This window comes from Haemaphysalis longicornis, unplaced genomic scaffold (assembly GCF_048455015.1).
Source record: "Haemaphysalis longicornis isolate Haplotype H1 unplaced genomic scaffold, Haemaphysalis longicornis Haplotype H1 scaffold_10, whole genome shotgun sequence".
Classification (NCBI taxonomy): domain Eukaryota; kingdom Metazoa; phylum Arthropoda; class Arachnida; order Ixodida; family Ixodidae; genus Haemaphysalis; species Haemaphysalis longicornis.
The window spans coordinates 113,105,802-113,130,779 of NW_027526204.1; the positions used below are offsets into that span (position 1 = coordinate 113,105,802).

Sequence of the window (24,978 nt, forward strand, 5' to 3'; positions counted from 1 at the left end):
CATCAGTAGATTCGTTTTTCCGTCTGCGATGTTTTCTTTCAAAACGTTTCGAAATCTTCCTGCTTTCTTTGATGACACGTCGCTTTGTCTTTTCCACAAACGCAGCGTCTTGGATTGAACTGAGGGCCGCCACGAGCCTCGCTGACCTCATTAAAAACTTCAGTTCCGGAGTGGACTTATACGCCGACGCAGCGCAACGTGGAAAAATCTCGGCAGGCTCCGTCGGTTCGAGACAACGAGTTCGAATACTTCTGCCCGACGCGCTCATTTTTAGCGCTCAGAACGAGTCTCGCCTGGACTTCTACTTCGCGGCAAAGGCCTGGAACGCGGAGGGACTCCAGTCAGCGGAGTCCAACGTGGCCAGAGCCACGTTCGAACGACCTCCAGAGCTGGTGTCCGCGCCATCGGAGATGGCCTGGTGGGTGATTCCCGTGATTGTATTGGTGGCCGTTATCGCAGCGGCAGTGCTCGTCACGACGGGTGTGCGGCTCGCCAACCGGCGTAAGAAGTGCGGAAACGTCACGTCCAGTTCGACGACAAGGATCTGTTGAAAGGCAGAACAGCAGCGGACAAGTTTGTACGGGCTCTGCGCGCAGCAATCTAGTAGGACTCGGTGTATTTCCCCACCAGTTCATTTACTACCAGAAAAGCTCATTGGCGTGAAGTTCGTGTTTTACGCCGCTAATGACGGAATGACCTGAAAAGGAACAGTGATAAAAATACTGCATGTAACTGCGTCTTCGTTTGTGCTACCACAGCAAGTTATCGGGGTGGGAGAGGGGGTAGTTGATTGCCTATTTCACGGGTGCTCTCCGATCTAGCGCTGGTAAGTCTATGTGCAGGTCACCCCAATTTCGCTAACCTTCCCCTACGAAGGGTCACCATGGGTAAGCCCAAGCCCTTTAAGGCTAAAAAATCCAGCGTCACACTCGGGTTCGAAGAGGCGGGGCGTACGTTTTGGCCTGCGACTATCGAGGCTTAGCTTGAAGAATCTTCCAAGGGCTTATTAATGCGTTATTAGAAACTCACTAAGACATCTAGGTGTGTCTATATGTCAAGTGCATGTGTCCTTTTAAGTCCGCCTTGTGTTATAACCAGCGCAATCCAACCAACGATGTTCAACTAACTAGTCCGCCGCCAGGCGTTACTCAAGCTTACATATAGCCTACACGATGCCTTAGTTGCTATAAATTTTATTGCACTAAGCCCGTACAATAATGAACAAAGGCCCCGAAAAGGCTTGGGAGAGAAAATGATAACCTGAACGTACAAGTATTTCGAATATTCCAGCTAAAATAAAGTGCAGGCCCGGTCAGGTAAAGACGAAATGTAAGTATTACGGCGTCGAAAACCAAACTCCGGCGTTCATCGAAATTATGAGTTTATTTCACGTCCACAAGCAGGAACATGCAAAGCGTGCGTTTAGTGTTGCATGCGTTTTCTGTTTTCCGTTCGTGTTTGTTTGTGATATTGCTGTAATCGTGACACGTCCGGTGTTACGCGGTGTATATTTGTGACACAGGAGAATTCTTGTTGTTCTGCGCTTCGTGTGGTTGTTCTTCCTTTGTGCACTAGAACGAGCACGGATGCACTTTGCAGAGATTGATGTACGATATGGTATGTTTGACGCCTTAAATGCCAGTTGCTGCCGCAAAATGTGAAGAGAAAGGCAATGATTGTCGGCACGGGTTATTTGCGCTGGCTGCTGGTATTGCTCTGATGAAACGATGAATAAATGACATTTTTAAAGCGAAGCTTTTTACTCTACCACCAAGAGTTTTGTCGCGACCGTTGGTGTCAACAGAAACCTCCCACGAATAAATTAAAGAGGTTACTGGCACCGCCAGGAATCGAACCTTGAATTAATCGAGAAACGGATCGAGAGCCCGTTGTCTTACCGATTGAGCTACGAGAGCACGTGGGGTCGGAAGGGGGGGAGGACAAACGGTGCACTCACCGAGCACATCTGCGGGTTTACCCCCAGCGTTCTCGCTGAATGCCACGTGATAGCGTCACGCGACCTCTCGCGTCACTCTGCGCTCCACCCACGGGACGTCTAACGGCCACGTGGGAGCCTTCCGCATGCGCTAGTAGTCATAAAAAGTAAAGGAAGCTCACACCAACGCATGGCATATCACTGCTCCTCCGTCTTTGCTGCCGATCTCGTCGCCTCCGTCGGCGGCGGCAGAGACGGAGGAGAAGGGAGATCATCTAACATTGGGTTTGCGCTTCGTTTAATTTAAACCAAATATTAAACCAAGAAATTTGTGCTCACTTCAAACAGGGAATTGGGCCGACTTAATGCGCAGCGGAGGATCTGACACAATTCCTCGGTACTGACGGAAAGGCGCAGAAACTGTTTTTTCTACACAAAAGTTATACCCGTTTTCCTCAGCCCAACGCACTATACCGTTTATGCCTATTTGCAGTTGCCTTTCCAGGATGCTAAGTTGCGCGAGGAAAAGCAGATCTGAATATCGTCCGCATAAAGCGAATACATCAGAGATTTCGGTATTACCTGTGCAACTGAGTTTAGCTCTTTCTCTACCGCCAGAAAATTGACCGATTTTAAGGGGTCCAAGAAAACATTTTTTTCCTGCTAAAAATTCGGTTAGGCACAAATTACAGGAACACAAAATGCAGAATATTTAACCGCCTTTCCAATAACACCAGTTTTTAAAATGTTTTTATATATCATAGTTGTGAAAAAAATTCGAAATAAATATTTTTGTCCAGTTGTCGAAAACAAAAAATGATAAAAAGGTGTTGTGTATATCAAACCACCGGTGGTAGAAAAAAATTAGAATATAAATTTTGTAGAGAAACATTTCAAAAACACGCCCTAGAAAAAATGTCGACTTGTGCGGAACAGTTTGCCAGATATAAAAAAAAAGAAATGTTAGCACGCATGGTGCTCGTGTCATACGGTGAAGCCAAACCTCCAATTCAAAATGTGCTATTTCGGATGGTCCCCTGGAATAAATCTGGCAATTTGACATTATCAGAGGCACCAGTTTGCCCCCACATAACGTAAAAACATCTTGTCAATGGCTAACTTTGCATTTACAGCGAGCACAATATTTGGGACAAGCACGCGATGCGGAAAAAAACATGCATGAAGTTGAAAACGGAACGCCGTGGTTGATGCTTGCTGACGTTCACGGTCAGTTATCTCTGAAAACATAAAGCTGAGCTTTATTATCATTTTCTTTCTCGCAATTGTAGCGTTGGGGCCCTATTCTCGATTGGACAAATTGCCGGCAATCCTGGCAATTTGCCGGAAGTCTTTTCTGATTGGCTTTCAATTTTGGTCACGTGCTTCCGGTTGACAAAGTGGTTGTGTGTGCTGTGGTCATGTTGACGTTTCATGTCGTTTACGGACACCAGTTCTAAAGTTTGCCTTATTTCTCCTTACTAAAGGCGCATAATTCTTGGCCGGCAATGAAAAACCAGACTAAATGCAGCGGACATGACAACGTAAGCCTGTCTTTGCTATTAAACAACAATACACACCCCCTCTGTGATTGGCTGAGAAGGCGTGACGTAATTTAAACAGTTGGCGGGAACGATTACGTCATGCATTGGCAACTTCAGCCTGTGTAAAAGTGACGTAATGTACGTAACAGCTTAAAAATGGCGGATGTTTTTGTCGCAAAATACAAGCAAAATAGGGCAAAAAATTGCCCCGGCTTACGGCACCGCGAAATGTGCGCGCTGTTTAAAGCATGTTTCCTACCGAAACAAATTATAGTTTCAACTGCTTCCAAGTCAGCGATCATGGAGCATACAAATAACGTGCAGTATTTTGCTTTTATGTTTGGTAGTAAAATAAAAATTATTTGTTAGGCGTAACCGCAACATAAGAGGGCAGTACAAGCCTCTCCGTGACAAAGAGAACCCAAAGCATGGCATTTGTCCATACTCGTCCTAGTAAGCTGTTGGGTCACATAATCGAACTCAAGAGAAAAATAACAGAGAAAAGTGACTATTTGGTTGATTACAGCGCTGATTGAAGTCGAGCTTGACGAATGAGTGAATCTGCGTCATCGGTGCGCTCCGCGGTTATCAGGCGTAGCGCTTCGCTGTTCTTATGTGTCATAGATGCGATGGTCCCGGCCGTCGTTTTCTGTGATCACGCCATCAATTTGTAAAATAGCAGCAGAAGATGGCGTGGCGGTGGTGGAGGCAGGGAAGGTGATAACGCTACAAAGCTTGCCTTGAAGCAGAGAGCCCAGCTATGTTACTGAAAGCGATTGAAAGAAATAAATAGATACAGTTAACAATTGTGTGATGTTGTTTAGCTCGACATCCGCCTTTCGCTCACTTTGGATAAACGTTACTCGATCGCCTTGTGGTGTTGACGCCAAATTTGACCTCCAGAAATGTGTTTTTCTTGTCAGCCTCAGCTACCGTCTTAATTTTTATAGTACGTGCCAAGTGTTTTTATATTCTTCTTGCACAATATTTGATACCTTAGTAGCGATCTTTGAGTGACTCGTCAAATTACACTGCATGTCGTCATAGCTATAGGTGCAGCACGTCACTGATTGCTTACGTTGTGCTTACGCAAAAAAACATAGGCAAATTGCCGGCAATTTGTGCAGTCGAGAATAGGGCCCTTGCGTGCAAAAACTGGGTACAATGCGCTGGAATCATGCCCTGGGATCTTTGTCCGAGTAGCAGTTGCGCGATAAAAAAAGATCAGCACAACGAGCTTCTTCCATTGCAGCGCCACCTAACAATTTTTAAATGAAACAGTACAAAAACTTATTGCAGACTCCGTCCGAATACAGTTCACCGGGGATACCCTCGTATGTAAACGAAATTGGAAGGCGAACAGCTGGCAGTGTAAGGCTGGTTTGAAGCGCTGTCCTCGGCAGAACAGATATCTGGCGACTGGGTGTGATCTTTCGACTTGCATCTGAAGTTCTTATCGCAGAAATCGGTTTAAAGTGGGGGGAAATCAGGAGCGGCGTGCTTCGCTCGAGGATCAGTCGCGGACGCTCAAGGCGCCATGGCAGGTAGCCTTCAAGTTGGGTAACTGCGTAGTAGCGCTAAATATGAATTTCGCGACGCAGAAACGAAACCGAAACTGTTGTAAACTGTTTGCGAATGGTCCTGGGGTAAATAGAACTACCACAACTCTTAGAACAACGTGCGCAAAAGTAATAAAACTTAGCAAACACCTTTGCAAACAGGCACTGCTTGACATTTTCAGCCGATTTCTGGGATTATTACTGTTCGAATGCAAACCTGACGATTTAAAATTGTTTGATGGTTCCCCATTCACGCACTGATAGCAAAAAACAAACGTTGGTGCAGAGTAATTACGAGTGGCACGCATTCTTCGTTGGTAGCAGTGACGCGCCACTGATCTCCACTTAGCAACTCTAGTGGAGATAAGTGTGACGCGCGATTACCACGCCCCTTTTCCACACCCAGGTGATTCAAACGCATCTCAGAAATTGCGTTTTTGTTGCAGAAGTGACAACAAAACTGATTTTGAAAGGCCATTTTCTGATCTAACTCCTAACAGCTTTACTTGATCGAACAACGCCTGGAACGCCATGAAAAGGCACTCAAAAGTATAGATCAAATTGAACGAATTTGAATAGGCGTGGTAGCGAAAGAGTTCGGCAGCTAAAGATTGGCAATAATAACGCTTACGGGAAGCCTTCATAGTAGTGAGAGACTGAAACATTTCTGCAGAACAAAAAGGAGCTGTTTATTACCGCTACGGTACAATTTTTTTGGCGTCAATCGGAAGCCAGGCGCAACGCCTCAAAGTCCCTCCACGGCGACCACCATCGCCGCCGCGACTTCCATCGACATGAACGGCAATTATCAAAGTTCATGGTCTGGTTGATGTGCGCGTACAGGTCACCGCAATACCAGTGCGAGGCACTATTTTGCAGTTCATAATGAATCGATTTGATAATGTTGAATCCTGTTATGACTTCGCCGTGCACAATCACGGTTCCGTTCTCTCAGTAGCTGAGTACACCACACGGGAGATGCAGTACGAATTCGGCCTTCTTTTGTTGTCTCCGAGTAAAGTGAGGACGAACTCATCGTCCCGGTAGTCTCGTGCGATGTGCATTTTGCTCATTTTAGTAGAGACGCTGCGCCACAGCCACCTCCACGCTGCGCCACGCTCCAAGCAACGCCGGTCGCCCTATTTCCTGACCCCAGCATACACAATACGCCTTACACACGAGCGCTTCAGCCGCGCGCCAGACATAACACGTTGCCGGAGGAACATGAAACGAATGAGTTCCCCGAGATTTATTTATCTCATTGTATTAGCTGTAATCAAGACGCGAGGGTACACTTCGTCTGCTCGCTGGCTCGTTGGAAGCTCGCTGCCGACATTAAAGCCTGGCCTGTGCTGGTAAGTTACCGTTCATGGTAAGTTCTTGCGCATACGCAGCTGACTCCGGCAAGCACGGTAGACGGTAACGTAGACACGGTAACGGTATGCCAAATAGAGTGCTTTAGCATGCCGTTACCCTGTTTGCGTTACCATCTGCCGTGCTTGCAAGAGTCGAGTGCGCATGCGCAAGAAGTTACCATGAACGGTCACTTACCAACACAGGCCAGGCTTTAATGTCAGCAGCGAGCTTCCAACGAGCCAGCGAGGAGACGAAGTGTACCCTCGCGTCTTGATTGCATCAAATGAAGTGTGCTCGGCGCTTGATGCTTGTTGCAGCCGATAAAAATAATGTTTGTTGGGGTTATTCATCACGTTTTTCTTAATAAAATGCTCAGACCACGACAAACGACTATTTTTCTCCAATGGGCCAATAAAATGGTCGCCGCAGCTTAGGCTAAGCCTCGTCCGCCTCAAATAACTCAGCTGAGTTTCTAAGCTCACAAAATGCTTTTACGCCTGCGAAATTGTGCTGGGCCGAGTAGTGTAGGTTATTGAGTAATTACTACAACACATCTTACTAATTTCTTGAAATACTGAGCGCGGACGTAAATTCTACTTTATCTTGCTTCCAACTCAACTCAGTAGATGGCGACACCACAGGCATGGTTTGTTTTTCAAACCTCTACAGGTGATGGCTACAGTATTCTCAAAACTAATGTTACTGCGAACGCTTCATCCGAATTGTGAAACATTCAAGATACTTTAAACGAAAGCATATAGATATGAGCAACAAAGTTATGCGTGATTTGCTTTGAGGCTAATTCATTTGACGTCGCTACCTGCACCACGGCGGCGGGAATACGCAAACCGCCAACGGTGTGTCTGACTGTTTTCAGGGGTAAACGAAAACTCCGTCTTCCTGTAACACGGTAAACGGTAACGCAAACAAGGTAACTATTTGCTAAAATTTTCCATTGTTACCACTTTTAAGCAAGTAAACTAAGCAAATAGAATCCTCTACAAGTGAGGCACTGAGTAACATAGCACAATGATTCAGTGATAATAGGCTAGTATTAAACTCATAAAAACTAAATATATTGCAATTTCGTTCCGGAACAACAACACTATAAAACAGCGTAGAATTATAAATAGGTAGTTTCAAAAGTTGAACCCTACTCTTATCTTGGTGTAACGTTAAAAAAGTTAAGACCATATAGATAACATTTGTTCAAAGCTGAGCAAAGCCTTTTCTTTCTTGATATAAAGGCATGCCCACCCCCATTGGGGTGATGTTTCTTACTCATGGTCTACACGGCTTTAATGTGCTACAATATTATTTTGCCTGATTGGTGTCATGTGTATTATCGGTGCCAAAAAATCCTTGCTATTCTTGCATACTGCAGTCCGCGCTGTTCTCTCAACCCAGTCCTAGGACTTAAATGTAGTGCTTGTTATGCATTGGTCGTGCTCTTTCTGCACCGGTCTTGCTTACCATGAAAAATTTTGTGTACTAATTTGAAGAGGGATACTGTGGTATTCCAAGCCGTAGTCGTGTGTCCAAAACACTGACTGCAACACCTCAACAAAGCTTGCGTGTGTGCACTGTGGAATCGTCCTTCCGTTGAACCGCATTAAAGCGAGAACTAAAGCTGCAGACCAGACACTGCATTTATCGCTCCGTAGGGACCACACATTGAGCAGAAACTTTTTTTGGGTATGGGCACTAAGGCAGGATGTTAGACAAACCGTCCGAACAACAAGCCGTCTCATCTTGTATGCGTCACGGACTTTTTCAAAGCCCTGGGCCGTGTATATGCATCTCGCCGTCTTTTTGTGGTCCCCGTTGCTTTCATCCGGGGTGCGATTGTTTCCTGAGTGTGAGAGGGTTTTTATACGTAACTTTTTGTATATTCCATTGTGACAGTACAGAATCTAAAGCTGCCATACATAGCCAGACGTACCTTGTCACCGACGATGGTGACAAAAATTCCCCTCTTCTATTTCGTGCCAGTATTATTTTCCCAACCAAAGTAAAACAACTAAGCTGAAATGGCCACAGGAAACCACAGAATCAGTCACATGAAGCTGTGCACACTTGGGGATTTCAAATGCCTACAGCTTCGGCCCACTAAACCGTTGTATCTTGAATGGGAGATTTAACTGCAGCACCCTCTCAACCAGTGAACAGGTGGTTGGCGTGAAGCACATTCAGCAGTCATTCGTAAAGATTTGAAAACATGCCGCATATTTTAAAGGGGAGTCCAAGGCTGCATCTGTTGCCACAACTCGCTCAAGGATTCATATCGTGGGATGTCGCACTGCGAGCAAATACTAATACTTGACGATCAACCACAGGTGCCAGGTGCTCCAAATGCAAAGCTAGAAATTTCATAGCGCACGTCTCCCTGGCGTGTCGGACCCTGCAAGTACGCCAGATGCCGGACCCTGCCGGACCCGAATGCCGGATACCGGACCCGAATGCCGGACCCTGCAAGTACGCAAGTCCCCAGCTGCGCCTGCAAAATAGGTACGCAACATTTCAATTTCCATACCGGGAGTGGCTGCTGCATGTTTTAAACTGCTCGAAAACTCTAGGATCGTCGGCGAGTGGTTGTTTTTCTGTAGGATATAGCAGGCAGCGACATTCCAGCAGCGTCTTAATATTTCATCCAAGGCATGCAGTGGTTTAACTCTGAGCGGAAAGTCTTTTTAACTCTTTTATTAGGGGAAGACACTTGTGAAAGAACGTCGCTCTCAAACAAGCACACGACGTGACGGACTACGGACTTTTTTTTTTCACAGTTTCTCCCGTGCTCTTAAAAGTCTGTTGTTCACCAGGCGTCTCCAGAGTGTCTGTGTTGGTTGTTTTCATGATAGCTATGACAATGATAGCTATAACAATGGCACCTATGACAACGACAACCGCAACAATAATTACGACCCAAGCCCCGCTTGACAGCCCTCCTTCAGACGACTCGCCCTCTTCTTTGTCTGCCGTGGCCTCTTTTGTAGTACGAGCTCGAACTGATGTAGGCGCCGCTGTTTTGGTCGTGGAAGCCACCCCAGTTGGAACGCGCCGAGGCTTGTACGAGACATTCACAACATTTGAAGTGTCTGAACTCCGTCCGTAACTATTTGCTACGCGAATTGCTATGTAGGCAGTCCAGTCATATTTTCCGTCACTTCGAAGACTTGCGAAGGTTGTAGGCAGGGCGATGGTGACGACGTGTTTGGCACGAGACGGAAGAGGGTCAAGATTGCCGTCCACAACACTGGAACTGGTGATTTCTGTCTGGTTGTCAAAGTCTGATTTCAGGCTTGCGAAGTCTTCACTTGCTCGAATGGTCACATTTGAAGCTACAAAGAAAGCAAAAAACACAGGTGAGACGTTGCCCGTCGTGAAGCCCGCAAAATGTGTTCTCAGAATTTCCCACGAAGGTTTATTCCATTGATAAGCTCATATCACGAGTTGGGATGCCTTTTAAAACTGGACTTGCAAGCACGAAACTCGCACCAAAATAAATTCTTGATTTGATTACCTGGAGAATCACTTAAAGGGACGGACAACCGATTTTTGCCGCGTATATGCTCTCTAGCTCATATGAAAGCCAGCGTTTTATAGCCCGGTAACCACAAGCAATTGCTAAAAAAATGGCGGAAATAATTTTAATTAGGCAGCAAACTTCCTGAAATCGGAAGGGTGGCGGTTCGTAGTGTCGAAACTTGACACCACAATATGTGTTCCTGTCACGTGACCTGCAAACCTAGCAGCTACTGTAACTGCTGAAACGTTTATTTACGTATTGAAAACCTTTTACACAAGTATTTGTACATGGTTAAATTGTATAAGTATTCCTAAACATTATTTTGAAAATTTTAAAGACACGCCGCCGCCGTCGCTGGGTTGCTCTCAGTGTGGCTAACTGAGCCTCCATGCCCAGAATCAACGGCAACGTTCAGGAAACAGACCCAGTGAAGGAGCTTTGACGATTCTGCCTGAGTCAGGGGCGTTTGTTATGCCAAAATATTTGATTTCAGTTTCCAAATACGCCAACGCCAGCTTAAAAAACGAAATTGCGCCCACCTCCCCGCGAGGGGAACCCTGTGTAGATGCGACGCATCGTGGGGTTCACTTGGTGTTTCCGTTGGATTGATTCTGAAATCGCGTGAAAAGTGTCCGGAACGCGTATGATATTATGTTTTATGATTATTAGTATGTTTTATTGGCCAATCTTGGTCAATCTCTCTAAGTGGTATGCTTGGGGCTTCGCTGTCGCAACGACGTTTACTCCATCATTGTTGCTGTAAGTCTTTTCTTTTATTGCAAGTGTTAATCATTGCCCCATCACGCGTTGTATCAGTATAATCTTTATGTAGTTTGAATGAATCAAGGATATAAGGCGCGTTCGTAGCATTTGATCCTGTCTCGGTTTTGTGGCGCAGGGGGAAGAGCACCATGTACCTCGCGTTCCGCCCACAGGGTGTGGGATCGAAACCGGGCGCCGCTAACTATTATTTTTTTTATAGTGTCGGGGGGAGGGGTGTGGATGGACAACGCCGTATGGAGGGACAAGGCGAGTGAATGAGATGCAGTCGTATCTAAAAAGAAAAAAAACGTCGCGCCCGGGGAGAATCGAACTTCCCACATCTGCAACGTGAAGCCAGATTCTACCTATCGCCTATCCCAACAGATGGCGCATTCGTGAAAAATATATCGTTGCATTAAAAATACACATAAAGAAACAGGAAAGCCTGCGATTCAAACTTTTTTGGCTAGGCACAAGTTCTTAAATATCGTTTTTCATTTTGCACACAGACAAAAGTATGTTGCCCAGCTACTCTATGTCATGGTTGCCAGCATTAGTTTTGGGAGGGACACATACAGCTCGTAGATCTAAAAAATTCCATTTAAAAAGTTCTAGGGTGTTATCAGCAAAACCGTTTCTCGTCAGAGTGCTTTAAGTGATGCCCTTTCATTTGGGATAGAGAATATATACTCGACAAAAATCGATTGTCTGTCCCTTTAAACCCATCATTTCTGAATGTGCGCTCCGGTTTGCCTTACGCAGCGAACACAGCACGGGTAGCAGAACAAATGTATATGCCATTTGGGAATGATACAACTAACATACGAACGGTGGTGAAATGAAAGCAGCTTGTCTCTGTAAACGAATTAAAAGGCCTATAGCGGCTGATTTGGGGAAAAAGTAAGAATATACAAGGTAGCAAAAAAGCATTAGGATTTTTATTTTTTAAAACCGCCAAACGCGCTTGAGCACTGCTCGCTGCTTCACCTTGAACGTATTTCCCATACCACCAGCCATGATGTGCATGCTGTCGAGCACAAAGCAGACATGCGAAAATAATGGACTCTTTCTTGCATGAACTGTGACATGCACTTCGGTGAATAAACGCAGCGTCATCGATATTTTTATGCACCGGTCTACCCGACGTGGCAAAACGAGTGTCGTTCAAACACGGCTCGTAAGACATTACTCACTAATAAAATATTACAAAGACGACTTATGCGTAAGGCGTGGTTCGAATGCATATTAACTTTACAACTAGAAAATTGATTGAAGCGACACCAAGGGTTTGTACTCCAAAAAAGTAGTCCGTTAATGCGTAGCGTTCTTTGCCCAGTGCCCCCCCCCCCCTCCCCCCCCCAGGCAGGACCGCGTAACGCCCTGCATTTGTACAAAAATGTACAACTTGCGGAAAAACAGTCAACAATCATTATATTAGCGCAAATGGACATTAATGGTAAAACAGGACTTTCAAAAACCGAAATAAAAATGTAATAGAAAACGTAAAAATTTTGCACAAATGATCCAGCGAAATCAAAAAATGTGCATCTTAAACGAAGCAAACTCAGATCGGTTAAACGGGCCATAGACCGAATAGTGATAGCAGTAAAACTCAGAAGCAGGAAACGAGCTTCCTCAATCAGGGATGACACTCGAGTAGATGATATCATTGATGAAATAAAAAAAAAAACTAATGGAATATGGCTGGCCATGTAGTAAGATGAAAGGGCAACCGCTGGACCACAAGGCAACTGAGTCAACACTGAGTGGCGGGTCTAGAGGAAGAGAGAGAGAGATCGAACTTTACGTCTTTCGGTTTAGAAAGGGCGTGCTGCAGAGAGAGAGAGAGAGAGAGAGAGAGAGAGAAAAGTGAGAGAGAGAGAGAGAGAGAGAGAGAGAGAGAGAGAGAGAGAGAGAGAGAGAGAGAGAGAGAATTTTATTTTCAGCAAAAAAAGCCAAATCACGCTGCCGGAGAGCTTCATGGAGTCTTGGTGCCTCCGTCCAGGCTCCCACTGACGGCCTTCTCGATGGAGGCCACCATGCCATGCTACTTTTTGTGGGCTTTTGGGAGGCCATCCACTCTTCAGTGTAGTGTTGAATGATTTGCGCATCAAGGGAATACTCATATAATTTTTGTTGATTGGCGATGGCATTGCAGGGGCGGCACATAGGCGTTGTAACTATTTTTCTACCTTCCATGAGGTTCCATATAGCAATTTTGTGTAGCGTACGGGCTGGCGCTGGCATGAATGTAGTCTGCTGATGTCTTTCCAGCTGTGGGTGCGGCTGCGGTAACTGCTTTCTGACTCTCCTGCAGTATTTCAGATGAAGCTGTTGTCGGCTTTATTCCGTTTCCCTGGGATTTTCGCCTCGTTGCTGGAAGCCCGGCAATGCGCTTCTCGGGCGAGTTTATTTACTTTTTCATTACTCATAACGCCAGCGTGACCCGTGACGTCACAAATACTTGATCGTAGATGTCCAGGCCTCACAAAGCCTGTTTCCAGAGGGTGGAAGAGGGAAGAGGGGTGTATGGCGAGCCGGAACACTTAAAAATATAGTAGTAGTGAGCATCCAGAGCCCCTCATGCCGAGAAATTAAGGGAGGTGAGAAAGCAGGGGTCTGCGTGCACCGGATGTGTGCAATCGGGGAAGGTGTGTCTTTGCAGAAGCCGCCACATGTGAAGAGGGTGCGCTTCCAGATCACCATTGCGCAACAGGTGCTGCGCAAACCGGCGGCAGAAAAGAGTGGCTGCACGCCCGAGCTGGCCGTGCGCCTCTACCAGGCCTCTGCCGCCAGCCACGTTATGTACGCACTCCCACAGGCGAACATCATGCAAGCCAACTGGGAAAAACTTGAGCGCGACCACAACGCCTTGCTCCGCATGTGCCACGAGCTGCCCAGACATTCTAAGGTGGCCAGTACGCTAGCTGAGGCCAGCACCTGGCCGCCATGACTGCAGGCGTTCGGGTACGTGCTCAACTTCGTGGCGCGCCACAATCTTGCCCCGTCGACCGCCCGTTCAGGCAGCGCCCGAACTCGCACGCAGCGAAGCTCCTGAACATCTTTGAGGAACTGGTAGGAAACGAGAAATCCCGCATAGACCCGCCCCTGCTCACTCTACCCCTGCACTGCGACGCGGCTCTTCGCATCGCCACCACCGTCCCAGGCGTCCGCAGCAAAAACTGCGCAGTGCACCAAGAGACGGCCTGCCCACTGCACGAAAGCTGCGAGGGTGCAATGGTATTCTACACTGACTGCTCCTTACTTCCCGGTCCAACGGAATCCGCCGCAGCCGCGAGTGTCGCTCCCCAACTGGGCGCAGCAATGCAGCGAAAGCTCACTTTCGCCTCCAACGTTACAACCAGTATGTAACGTTGGACGAGTACGTGAAACGAGTACGTGAAATGCGATAGAGGGGTTGTGTACCGTGTTCTATGTGTACCGTGACATAGAAGTTGTGACGAATTTGGTTACAGGCTGGGCTGGTCAAGTTGCCCAAAGACAGGGGTAAACAGGGGTGGTGCGCCCTCATTGGTGCCTGGCTGTTCGAACACTATGCTTCCTTGTAGACGCCTATTGATGACTTATCAGCATTACTGCTTTGTAGCAGACAGGTGGTGATCCTTCAGCTGACAACCAAGACTCCGCTGAGTATGATACATGTGTAAATGAAGACTTAATTCAGGGGAGACAACCGTATGGAAATGCAATAACTGAAACATATCTATTCAAATATTCTATTTAAAGACGGCAACTAGGCCTGCACAGACAAACAGTAGCTTCAAATGACTCCCCTTAAAAAAAATTCCAGGTCTTTCTTCAAGAAGTGTTATGGTGTTTTATACTTGCCACATCCTTAGCGACTGTATCAGTTTGTTACTGCATGTAGATATTAAATTAACATCACAATGTCCTAAGCATAGAGCGTTGTAGTTTTTCAGCAACTGTAGCTAGTATATTACATGGGTTATTTTTCTGGACAGAATATTACAAAAAAGAGGTCTTTAATAAATCTACACTTGTTAGTGAGTGCTCATGTTGTGTTCTCGTGGTCCTATGACGTTTATAGTGTTCTGTGATTATAAATGTATACCAGCTGGGCCAGCTGCCAAACCTTTTGCATTTTACCGCAAAGAACCGTTCCGGCCATTACAGGCAGAGTCTGTTTTGGACCTCCTGGAAATGACACGTGAAGGTCGGTGCAAATTATATAGATGTATCGACTACCCCAACACCTCTGGCTGGAAAAAAGTTTTAAGTATGCGGTTCCTCGTTACTAATAACAGAGACTCAAAACACGGACCAAAACACTTTACTGTTTCCAGATTCTGAAAATTGTTAGCACCGGGGGGGGGGGGGGGGGTGCGGGTAGGACGGTCGGTCACTACCAATGATTGCACATGATGAAGGCACAGAAGTGGTTCTTTTTTTTAGTTTGCAAATGCACGTGCGGCCCTCCAGTTTTATCTCGTGGCCCAAAGTTTATGCCTGCTCTGGGTGAGAATGTAGAAACATGTGTGCGAGATAAACTGGAACTCGGCACGCATAAAATTTGGGAGGTTTCGCCGGTGTGACTACAGTATATTCACTTCATCCTAACTATGCCGCAAAATTACTTCGTGTAATGATGAATGAAGTGCAGTGTAATTACTCGTAATTATGTAAATTACTGAATCTCTGGTGTGGTCTGGCCTTTCATTTCATTCTGTGTTCTGTATTTTCATTTCAATGCAATGTAATTATAGTGATTCACATGCCTGTGCTTTGGCCATGAGGCAAGTGGTGGCAATAAATTTTGTTCTTTTTCTGAAATTTGCTGCAGATGGCTGCGCAAGGTGGGGAAATTCAAGTGACGGCCCCTCACATATATACCTCCATCTACGGCAGCAGGGACCAAGATATCTAGATGACATCTACAAATCTTCAGTGTGTCCAGATTTCGTGCCTGCTTGTGTACTACATAAAATGACAAAAGTATGTGTTTGCATTTTCCCAAGTGCTTATTTTCCTGCAGCAAATTATATGCCAGGAGAAATTTTGCCGAAAAGACAGGTTGCAATTGGCCTGAAAACTTCTTAGTGCTGCAGAATAAAAGATAACTTAGTGTGGGAAGCTACAACTCACATGGAATTGTAAAGACAAACCTCAGAACGAAGTGTAAGATGAATTGTAGAGACGAATGAATTCCGAGTGTAGAATTACACACTCTGGGTGAACGGAGAATGCATCGAATATAGCCCTAAATACTTCGTTGTATGGAAGTGTGACTTTATAATAAATGTTCTTTCTACTTCCCGGCATTCTGTTTTGTTCTTTGCGGAACAATGACAATAACGCTGGAGTGGGGCTGTACACGTCTGAGAAGGATATCATAAATTGAGCTCAAATTTTAATTCTTCCACAAATTGTTCAATGGCAGTATCCAAACAATCCGAAATTTCGGAATACTTTGCATACCCCCACGCAACTATTCAGGAGAGAAATATGTATATTTGGCCGTGTTTGTAAAGTAGATCAAGCAACGCTTAACAAACAAGTTTAATGAAGATATACGACTGAAGCGAAATCTACCTTGAAATATATAGAAATATAGGAAAAGCCTAATACTCGATCGTTATCGGTCAATATTATTATTAGGGTTGTTTGCAGATTTGGTGCTGTTTAAGGAATAATACTCAGGTAACCTTAAATGAGGGTACTAAGTATGTTCTGAAATACTCATGCCAAACTTCTTGATATGTGCAAACATATGTGCATGTATTGCACGACCTTTTTGATCATCACGACCGAAGTTGTCACACAAGAATCTTTGGCTCAATTCTATGTTACCACATGTTTGGCGTCCTTTTGAAGTAACCTATCAAGTGCATCTCGTCTGGCTTATTTAATGAGATGCGGTTTCACTAAAGCATAACTTCATGCCCACAAGTTACTATAAGAGCTTTCATGCATAAGGGATGCTCGTTTCTTAAACAGCACGAAGCTGATGCCAACATGCGTGTCATGCGGGTTCATATGCCTTAAGCGTTGCCAATATTCTCGAAGATTTTCGAGTGACAACTCGGATAATGAGTAATTGAGCATCGAACAGGTCATCCCATGTAGATACATATGGATGCATATTGTCACGAAGACAACGACGATGCAGTTGTCTTGAATGAGAAACACGTTTATTGGAGCGAACTTGTGCTCCCCTAACAACTCAAAAGAATACAGAGGCGGCGAAGCAGCGGTCAACAAAGTGACCTGCACAGGCGAGTGTCGTCGAATCGAATGCCCCGGCGTCCGCACTGCAGGCTTTTAATCTTTTGGCGAGCGTGGTTCTCGAAACGTCGATTCGCATCGAGAACATAGATCCAAGAAGATTATTCTGGGCTGTTCACGTTAGATGGGAATTGTCGGGCATTTCGGCACACCAACTGGTGCGGTAATGAAACGCACGTGTCGTGCAGCGCCTTGAAACGTCGCGCATTCCGAGGAAGGTCGCGCCTGCCCGCACCGGATGCGCTAATGGCCACCACATGGGGTTTGACCCCCACGAAGGACTCGCTTTTCCCTCTTCCCTAGCCCCCAGCGTCAGGGTGGAGGGAAGATGAAGACAAGGAGACGACATCGAGAGACGCGGCCCGGGCGCAGGAGAGCTCGGTCCGTTGTCTTCGGGCTCCGCGCGAGTACTGTTTTTAATCGCCAGCCGGGCTGTAAATAAATCTACAGTTTTGTATCGGAGGCTGAGTTTGTCGGCTGGGGATACCCGGGGTCAGATCTTCAGCGCTACTGCTGCTTGGAGGAGAAGCCCCGGAGAAAAGAACATCACGAAGATAACTGGCGCAGTCGGCACGATCTTCAACAGCGACGACTCAGCCGGCCGGCGGGCGAGACGGGCTCCTCGACGGACGGAGATCGCGGAGAAATCGCGGCCTGCTGAACGGGATCGGCGGGAGCAGCGAGCTCGTCAGCCTGGTGGAGAAGCGGCTCGACCGGCGCTCAGCGGAGTTCTCAACGGAGAGCGGCAGCCTGCTGAACGAGATCGGCAGGAGCAGCGAGCTCGCCAGCCAGGTGGAGAAGCGGCTCGACCGGCGCTCAACGGACGTCTCAACGGAGACCGAGGCAATCTCTGCGGCCTGCTGAGCAGCGGAGAAGCAGCTTGGCCAGCGGTCAGTGGAGGTATCAGCAGTCCATTGAGCGTGGAGCGGCAGGAGCAGCGAGCTGTCGGCAGGCGAGAAGTCAGCTGGCCATTGTGTGGTGGACACCTCGGCTGACGGAGCTGCGCCTAAATGGATACCCCATCTGCACCAGTGCGGCATCTCTACAGGCACGGAGCGATGCAGGTCAGTGCCTCTCTTGATCCTGGATGCGTGGCTCACCATGACATGTAGGGGGTGCTGCATGAGTAGCCCTGAGATAATGGGGGCCGGTTAGCTAGGTATGGTGAGATGGAGCTGACTGTGAGGGCTGACGAGGCAGCCAGCGTCATGATTACGTCAGCTATGTCGTTCGCTGAGCAGAAGGCGCTATTGCAGGCGAAATTGAGAATCGCTGAGGCAGAGTTAGCAGCGGAACGTTCGAAGAGTGAACATTTCAAGAGAGCTAACAATGTTCCTGCCTCACCGATTGCTCAACGAGTAATGTTCGGCGCTGAGGGAGAGAGTGGACTGGGGTGCGCCAGTACGCCGAAAGATGTGCGGTGTGGATTCCATTCACTGGGCGTGCGTGAGCCTCTTGTTTCGCGGGATTCGGCACTATCAGAGTCACGCGAAATAGGCGAAGAGAGGATAGTGGCGCGCGTTCCTTCATGGGCGTTCAGTTTTCCTGCAACCGTGGTGCAGGATAGTGAAGCATCCCGCGTAGAAAACTTCACCCACATGAAGAGGGATGTCAAGGAAAGTGTTACGCGCGAGGCTGCATTGGGAGATGACAAGCAATCAAAGGTGAATGAGAGTGGGCGCATGCCCGTGAAGAAGCTGATGGCAAGAGAGACAGGCTCCGCTGCGTCGCATGTTAGTGTTCATGTTGCCGATGAGCCCCTCGCTACTCCTTGCGTCACACAACGGTGTGTGGTAGACAACGGCACTTCGTGCGCGAACAGTGGTTCAGTAGCGGCCGAACACGAGGGTTCCCACAGAAAGGAGCGGAAGGACAATGAAGTTCTTAAATCAGCAGTTCTGAAGGGGCCGAGGCTGGTTTCAGTTGAGCGTGAGCCCATCGTCGCATCGTGCGGAGGCGCAGAACATTCCGGGAGCGTGGTCGAGCGGCAAGTTACTTTGCAGGATGCAGCAGAACCTGAATCACGCGAGGAATCGGCCGCAGTCGGTGTTGCGCACATTGCGTCTTGCGTTTCTGGAGATCCGCAAATGTCATGCCGCGACAATGTGATCGCTATGGGGAGCTCCAGCGAATTTAGAGAGGAAAGTGTACATCAGGGTACGGCCGCTCATGTAATGCAGCCCCAGGCAGTTGCAGGTAGGACTGCAGGCGTAGCTGAACAGACAGTCAGTGTCAGCGGTAATGTGACCGCTAAGCAGCCCTCTGCTGCTTACGCTGACCAACGGTGCGTTGGGCAGTACGGCGCTCCGAGCGCAGTAGCGGCCGATCCCGAGGGTTCGCCCAGAAAGAGGCGAATGCGTCGGTCAGCTTCACCTGAGTGCAGCTTGGCTGCAACGCATGCCGTCCAGCCAGCAGCGGTGCCTTCTCGAGCGAGAAAGCGAGGAGGAGAGGGGCCCCTGATACTGTTGTGTGAGAGTGTGCGGCGCGTGGCAGGGGCGTTTTCGGACGACGACGGCCGGTGCGTACCGCCTTTTAAAGGCCGCTCGCTTTGAAGGATCTAGATGAGGATTGTGCCTAATTTGTCATGGTGACCTGCAGCCAGGGTCAAGGGGCACTGGCCACGCTGGTTGTGTGTCGTCAAGTGAAGGAGTGACGGTACACGTGTGGAAAGGGTGTGCGATGTGCGTGTGTTGTGTGTGAAACATTCCGAAAGTTATGTTTCACAGTGGCGGTGGAGGTGTCGGGCATTTCGGCACACCAACTGGTGCGGTAATGAAACGCACGTGTCGTGCAGCGCCTTGAAACGTCGCGCATTCCGAGGAAGGTCGCGCCTGCCCGCACCGGATGCGCTAATGGCCACCACATGGGGTTGGACCCCCACGAAGGACTCGCTTTTCCCTCTTCCCTAGCCCCCAGCGTCAGGGTGGAGGGAAGATGAAGACAAGGAGACGACATCGAGAAACGCGGTCCGAGCGCAGGAGAGCTCGGCCCGTCGTCTTTGAGCTCCGCCTGAGTACTGTTTTAAATGCATAGCATTTTAGTAACTCACAATGTCACGCGGCGTTCGGCCTAGTCCGCAGCCAGGCCACTACACTATAAAAGAAACAACAGTTTCCGGCGCCCGGATTCGAACCCATGACGCCGCGGGCGGAACGGCAAGTGCCGGGCGCACTACCGATTGAGCCACGCAACCAACACGGATTTCGATGCACCGATAGCGCCTTATATCCTTCACTCATTTATGGTTTGTTTCGAAAGCGCCATAAGTTGTCACGCGCCTCCGCAAGATGGCGACACAGGTTCCGCGATCGAGACTATGATCGAGAGACCCGCCATAAGTTGTCACGCGCCTCCGCAAGATGGCGACACAGGTCCCGCGATCGAGACTATGATCGAGAGACCAGCAGCGCTGGTCGCGTCTCGTGCTGCCGGGACGCCCCGCTGTAGCCCACCGCAAATTTGATGACGTGCAGCGTGTAACAAGAAAACCAACAACCAATACGTAATCCATACGACTTGCCGGCGCACCCCCTCGGAAATGCTGTGCATTTGATCGTGCCCCTCGCGAGGGGGATGCTTTTTGAAGAGGGGTATATAAAAGTCTGGCACACGAAAAGGAATACGCAGTGCACTTCTGTTCCACTTTTTTTGCGTTGCTCACCTGTCGCCGGCTGTTCAACAGCGATATTTTTTTTAATCGCCCGCCGGGCTGTAAATAAATGTGCAGTTTTGTATCGGAGGCTGAGTTTGTCGGTTGAGGATACCCGGGGTCAGATCCTCAGCGCTACTGCGGCTAGGAGGAGAAGCCCCGGGGAAAAGAACATCACGAAGATAACTGGAATGCTCTCCCTATCACAACAGATAACACATGCGGCACAGAAAGAAAGAATGGAACACGTGCTTCCCTTGGCGCAGAGATAACACAGACCGGCGCAGCCGGGCGGTAAAAGCAAAACACAAATAAACAAACCCAATGTATGGTTCGCGGCATTACCCCCCCCCCCTCTAAGAGTGCATCGACCCGATGCTAACATAAGCGACAGTCCGAACAAATGAAAATAAAAGTTCGTCATCGTCCATAGAAAGGTTTTAAGCGAACCACGTGGACGACTTCAGGCCGCGTGCGTTGTCGTGATGTGCCGGAGTCACCATCGGGGATCACTTCGTAGGTGAGTTGGCCAACACGTCGTAGAATCTTGTAGGGTCCGAAATACCGTCGCAGGAGCTTCTCACTGAGTCCGCGTCGTCGAATGGGAGTCCAAACCCACACACGGTCCCCTGGGCGGTACTCGGCGTCTCGCTTTCGGAGGTTGTAGCGGCCCGCATCCACCAGCTGCTGGTCCGTTATACGAACTCGAGCGAGCTGGTGGGCCTCCTCCGCACGTTGAAGATATCCGTGGACGTCGGAGTTGAGGTCGTCGTCTTCTACGTGCGGAAGCATGGCGTCGAGCATCGTAGTCGGCCTTCTACCGTAGACAAGCTCGAACGGCGTCAGCTGCGTCGTCTCCTGGATAGCCGTGTTGTACGCAAACGTGACATACGGGAGCACTTCGTCCCAAGTCTTATGTTCAACGTCAACGTACATTGACAGCATATCTGCGATTGTCTTGTTCAGACGTTCTGTTAGTCCGTTCGTTTGGGGGTGGTACGCCGTCGTTCTTCGGTGATCCGTGTTGCTGTAGCGTAATACTCCTTGCATCAGCTCCGCAGTAAATGCCGTTCCGCGGTCTGTGATTAGGACTTCCGGGGCTCCATGTCGCAGCACAACTTGGCTTATAAAGAACTTCGCCACTTCTTGTGCAGTCCCCCTCGGAAGAGCGGCGGTCTCTGCGTAGCGCGTCATGTAGTCTGTCGCTACGACATTCCACTTGTTCTGTGATCGTGACGTATGGAACGGGACTAAAAGGTCCATTCCAATCTGTTGAAATGGTCTCGATGGGACGGCGATCGGTTGCAGAAGTCCGGCGGGTCTTGTCGGCGGCGTTTTTCGTCGTTGGCAGTCACGGCAGCTCCGGACGTAGTGGGTGACGTCAGAGGTAAGGCCGGGCCAGTAGTACCTCGCCTTGATTTTTCCAATAGTGCGGGCTGTGCCCAGATGTCCGGAAGACGGGTCGTCGTGGCACGCTTCCAAAATTTCGTCACGAAGGTCCGCGGGGATGACGAGAAGGTAATTCGCTCTTGTTCCGGGGCTGAAATTCTTCTTCACAAGTACGGAGTTTCTCAGGCTGAATGCTGGTAAGCTGCGTTTGAAGGTCCTAAGAACGGCAACGTTGCATCCCTCGAGGTACTCGATTATGACGCGTAAGTCGGGGTCGGCACGCTGCTGGGCGGCTAGGTCGCTCTCCGTCACGATCCCGAAAAACGCGCTGTCTTCATCAGAGTCTTGTGGTGGTGGGTCGACGGGGGCGCGGGACAGGCAGTCGGCGTCAGAGTGTTTCCTGCCGGATTTATAAACGACTGTAACGTCGAACTCCTGCAGACGCAAGCTCCATCGCCCAAGACGGCGGGGGCGCGCGTGGCGAGTCAGCTAGGCCTCACCGGCCAGCTAGGCTTAGCGGCGGCTCCGGCCGCCTCGGAGAGCGCCGTCGGCTTCGCTGCGTGCGAAATGTCGTCGCCGGGACCCTCGTCGGCCATGGACGTCACCCCGTCCGGGGACCGAAGTGAATTTTTGGATCGCGGCTCGGGCCGCACGGTGATTGCAGTCAACGGCACGCCGCTCGACGAGTCGTCGGAGAGCCACGCCGGATGGGTGATTGCGACTCGTCGCGGTCGCCCCACCAAGAGGGAGCAAGTCGAGCCCCAGCAGCAGGCCCGACAGTCCGGTAAGCGAACCTCATCCCAACCTACGAGGGCGCAATTCACCCAAAAGGTTAACGCGGCTTTCGCGAGAGCGGCACGCATGCCCAACGTGCCGCAGAGCGAGCACAAGGTGGTCGTTAGGCCTCGTGGCGGGCTGCTAGTAGGCAAGTCGGACCCGCTCGAATTGATTAGGGCAGTGGCCGCGGCGGCCAGGATAGAGTTGAGTGCATTTCGAACGGACACCGCGTGCCCGAACGTCGGTCAAAATATCCTGGTGATCAGTACTCCCAGTGAAGAACGCGCCGGGAAGTACGACCGAGTAAGAGAGATTTCTCTCGGGGGTCGAAACTACGAGGTGTTTGCTTATAGGGCCGCACCCGAAAACACTACAAAGGGAGTAATTGGCAATATCTCCCAGGCCTATTCGTCAGAAGAAATCACAGAATGCGTTGTGCATGATCACAACCCCACGGTTATCGCGGCGCACAGGATCGGCGACTCCCGGGCAGTCATTGTGCTGTTTCAGGGGGTCAAAGTCCCGTCGCATGTAAATTTCGCGGGCCTGTGGGTGCGGTGCAGGATCTATAAGCAACACAAAGAAGTGTGCCGGACGTGCGGGCAACTTGGACACCGCAAAGATGTCTGCCCGCGGCCGGACGCCAAAATTTGCTTCGCGTGTGGAAAGCCCAAATCAGGGCCGAACCACGAAAATGAATGCCGACCCCGTTGCAAGTTATGCGGCGGCCCGCACGCTTCGGGCACCGGTAACTGTCGAAATAAGTACAAGACTCCCTTCCTGGTCCGCCAGCGCGAACAAGAGCGCAAGATGGCGGCGGAAAAGGCGGCAAAATCCGGCCAGAGAGGCAAGGTCCGCTTTCCTGGAAATGGAGAGTTCCCGAAGCTTGGAGAACAGGAAACACGTCACGAGAGCCGCAGCAAGAGCCGCGAGCGCGGGAAGAGCGGCGATAGGCAGAGGAGCCAGTCGCGTGACGTCAGCCGGAAGTCGTGGGCTACGGTCGCCACGTGCGGCGGCGGCGGCGCTGGCGGTGGGAGCGGAGCGCAGCAGCAGCGCAGACGCTCGCGCACGCCGGCAAGGAAGCAGGACGATCCGATGACGGCCAAGATGTCGCAGTTGGAGAGCACTATCAAACTGCTGCAAGCGACGATCAAGCAGCAACAGGAAGTCATCAACAAGTTAACGACTGCCCAGCAGCAAGCGCCGGCCACGTGGTCGTTTGGTGCGACGCCCCAGCCCGCGACTTTCACGGCGCTGGGCGCCAAGCCCGCCGGCCAGTCACCGACGCCGCCGCCGCCGCCATCGCCGCCGCTGCCGGTGACGACGAAAGCGAAGCCACCCCCGCCCAAGGTGCGAAGACGAGCCGCCATCATAGACTCGGACAACGAGGAAGACGGCCCTACGACCATGAACGAAGACGCTGCGGCAACGGCCTCGACGGCTGGCCGCCCCGCGGACGACGGCATCAACTACGTGATCCGCATACGCCAAATCAACAAGAGACTGGACAAGCACGACCGTGAGATCAGGACCCTGAACGAAAAGGTCACCCGGATCGACGAGAGAGTGGGTCGCCTCGAGGTCCGCATGGAGAAGGGATTCGCCGAGCTCCGCCAGGAGATGTCGGAGATGAAGCACTCCATCGTGGAAGAGTTGAAACAGTTCATGATGGGCTGGATGAACGCCGCCGGCCAAGGAACCCAAACGCCACCGGAAGCTTCGCCGCGTCATGGATAGAGGGCCCCAAGGAGATCAATTGGTGGTGTGGCACTGGAACGCAAACGGGTACCGGTGCCGCAAGGCAGTGCTGCAACAACACCTGCGATCGCTTGACCCAAGGGAGCTTCCCGACGTGATAGCGGTCCAGGAAACACACGCCGAGGACCCGAAAGTGACGACTTTGCCCGGCTACCGTGCATACGCCTGTCCGCCCAGCGCCCGGACCTGTGGGAAGGGCGCGGCGCAGGGCGTGTGCACGTTCGTCCGCAAGGGAATCACGAGCGTCAACCACGAAAAGTTCCTGGGCAACAGAGACTCCGCCATCGAACTCTGCGTCACGGAACTGGTGATCGCGGGCAAGAAGGGACGGAATAAGAAGAAATACTCGACCACGGTGTTTGTGGAAAATGTATATAGTAACCCACAGCACGGAAAACAGCGCTTCAAAACGTTACTGCACAAGATCCGCGACGCGGCCCACGGGGCGAACGCGGCGGCTG

General features: G+C 49.8%; 1 protein-coding gene across 2 annotated transcripts in view; it reads left to right on the plus strand.

Moving 5' to 3' along the window:
- LOC144159141 (calcium-activated chloride channel regulator 1-like) overlaps nt 1-1,754 on the plus strand; it is a 55,382-nt gene extending 53,628 nt beyond the window's left edge. For both annotated transcript variants that reach the window (XM_077690444.1, XM_077690445.1), the window contains exon 14: nt 106-1,754. In XM_077690444.1, the coding sequence (XP_077546570.1) occupies nt 106-551 (446 nt within the window). In that variant the 3' untranslated portion in view covers nt 552-1,754. The remainder of the gene's footprint in view (nt 1-105) is intronic.
- Nucleotides 1,755-24,978: the final 23,224 nt, after the last annotated feature.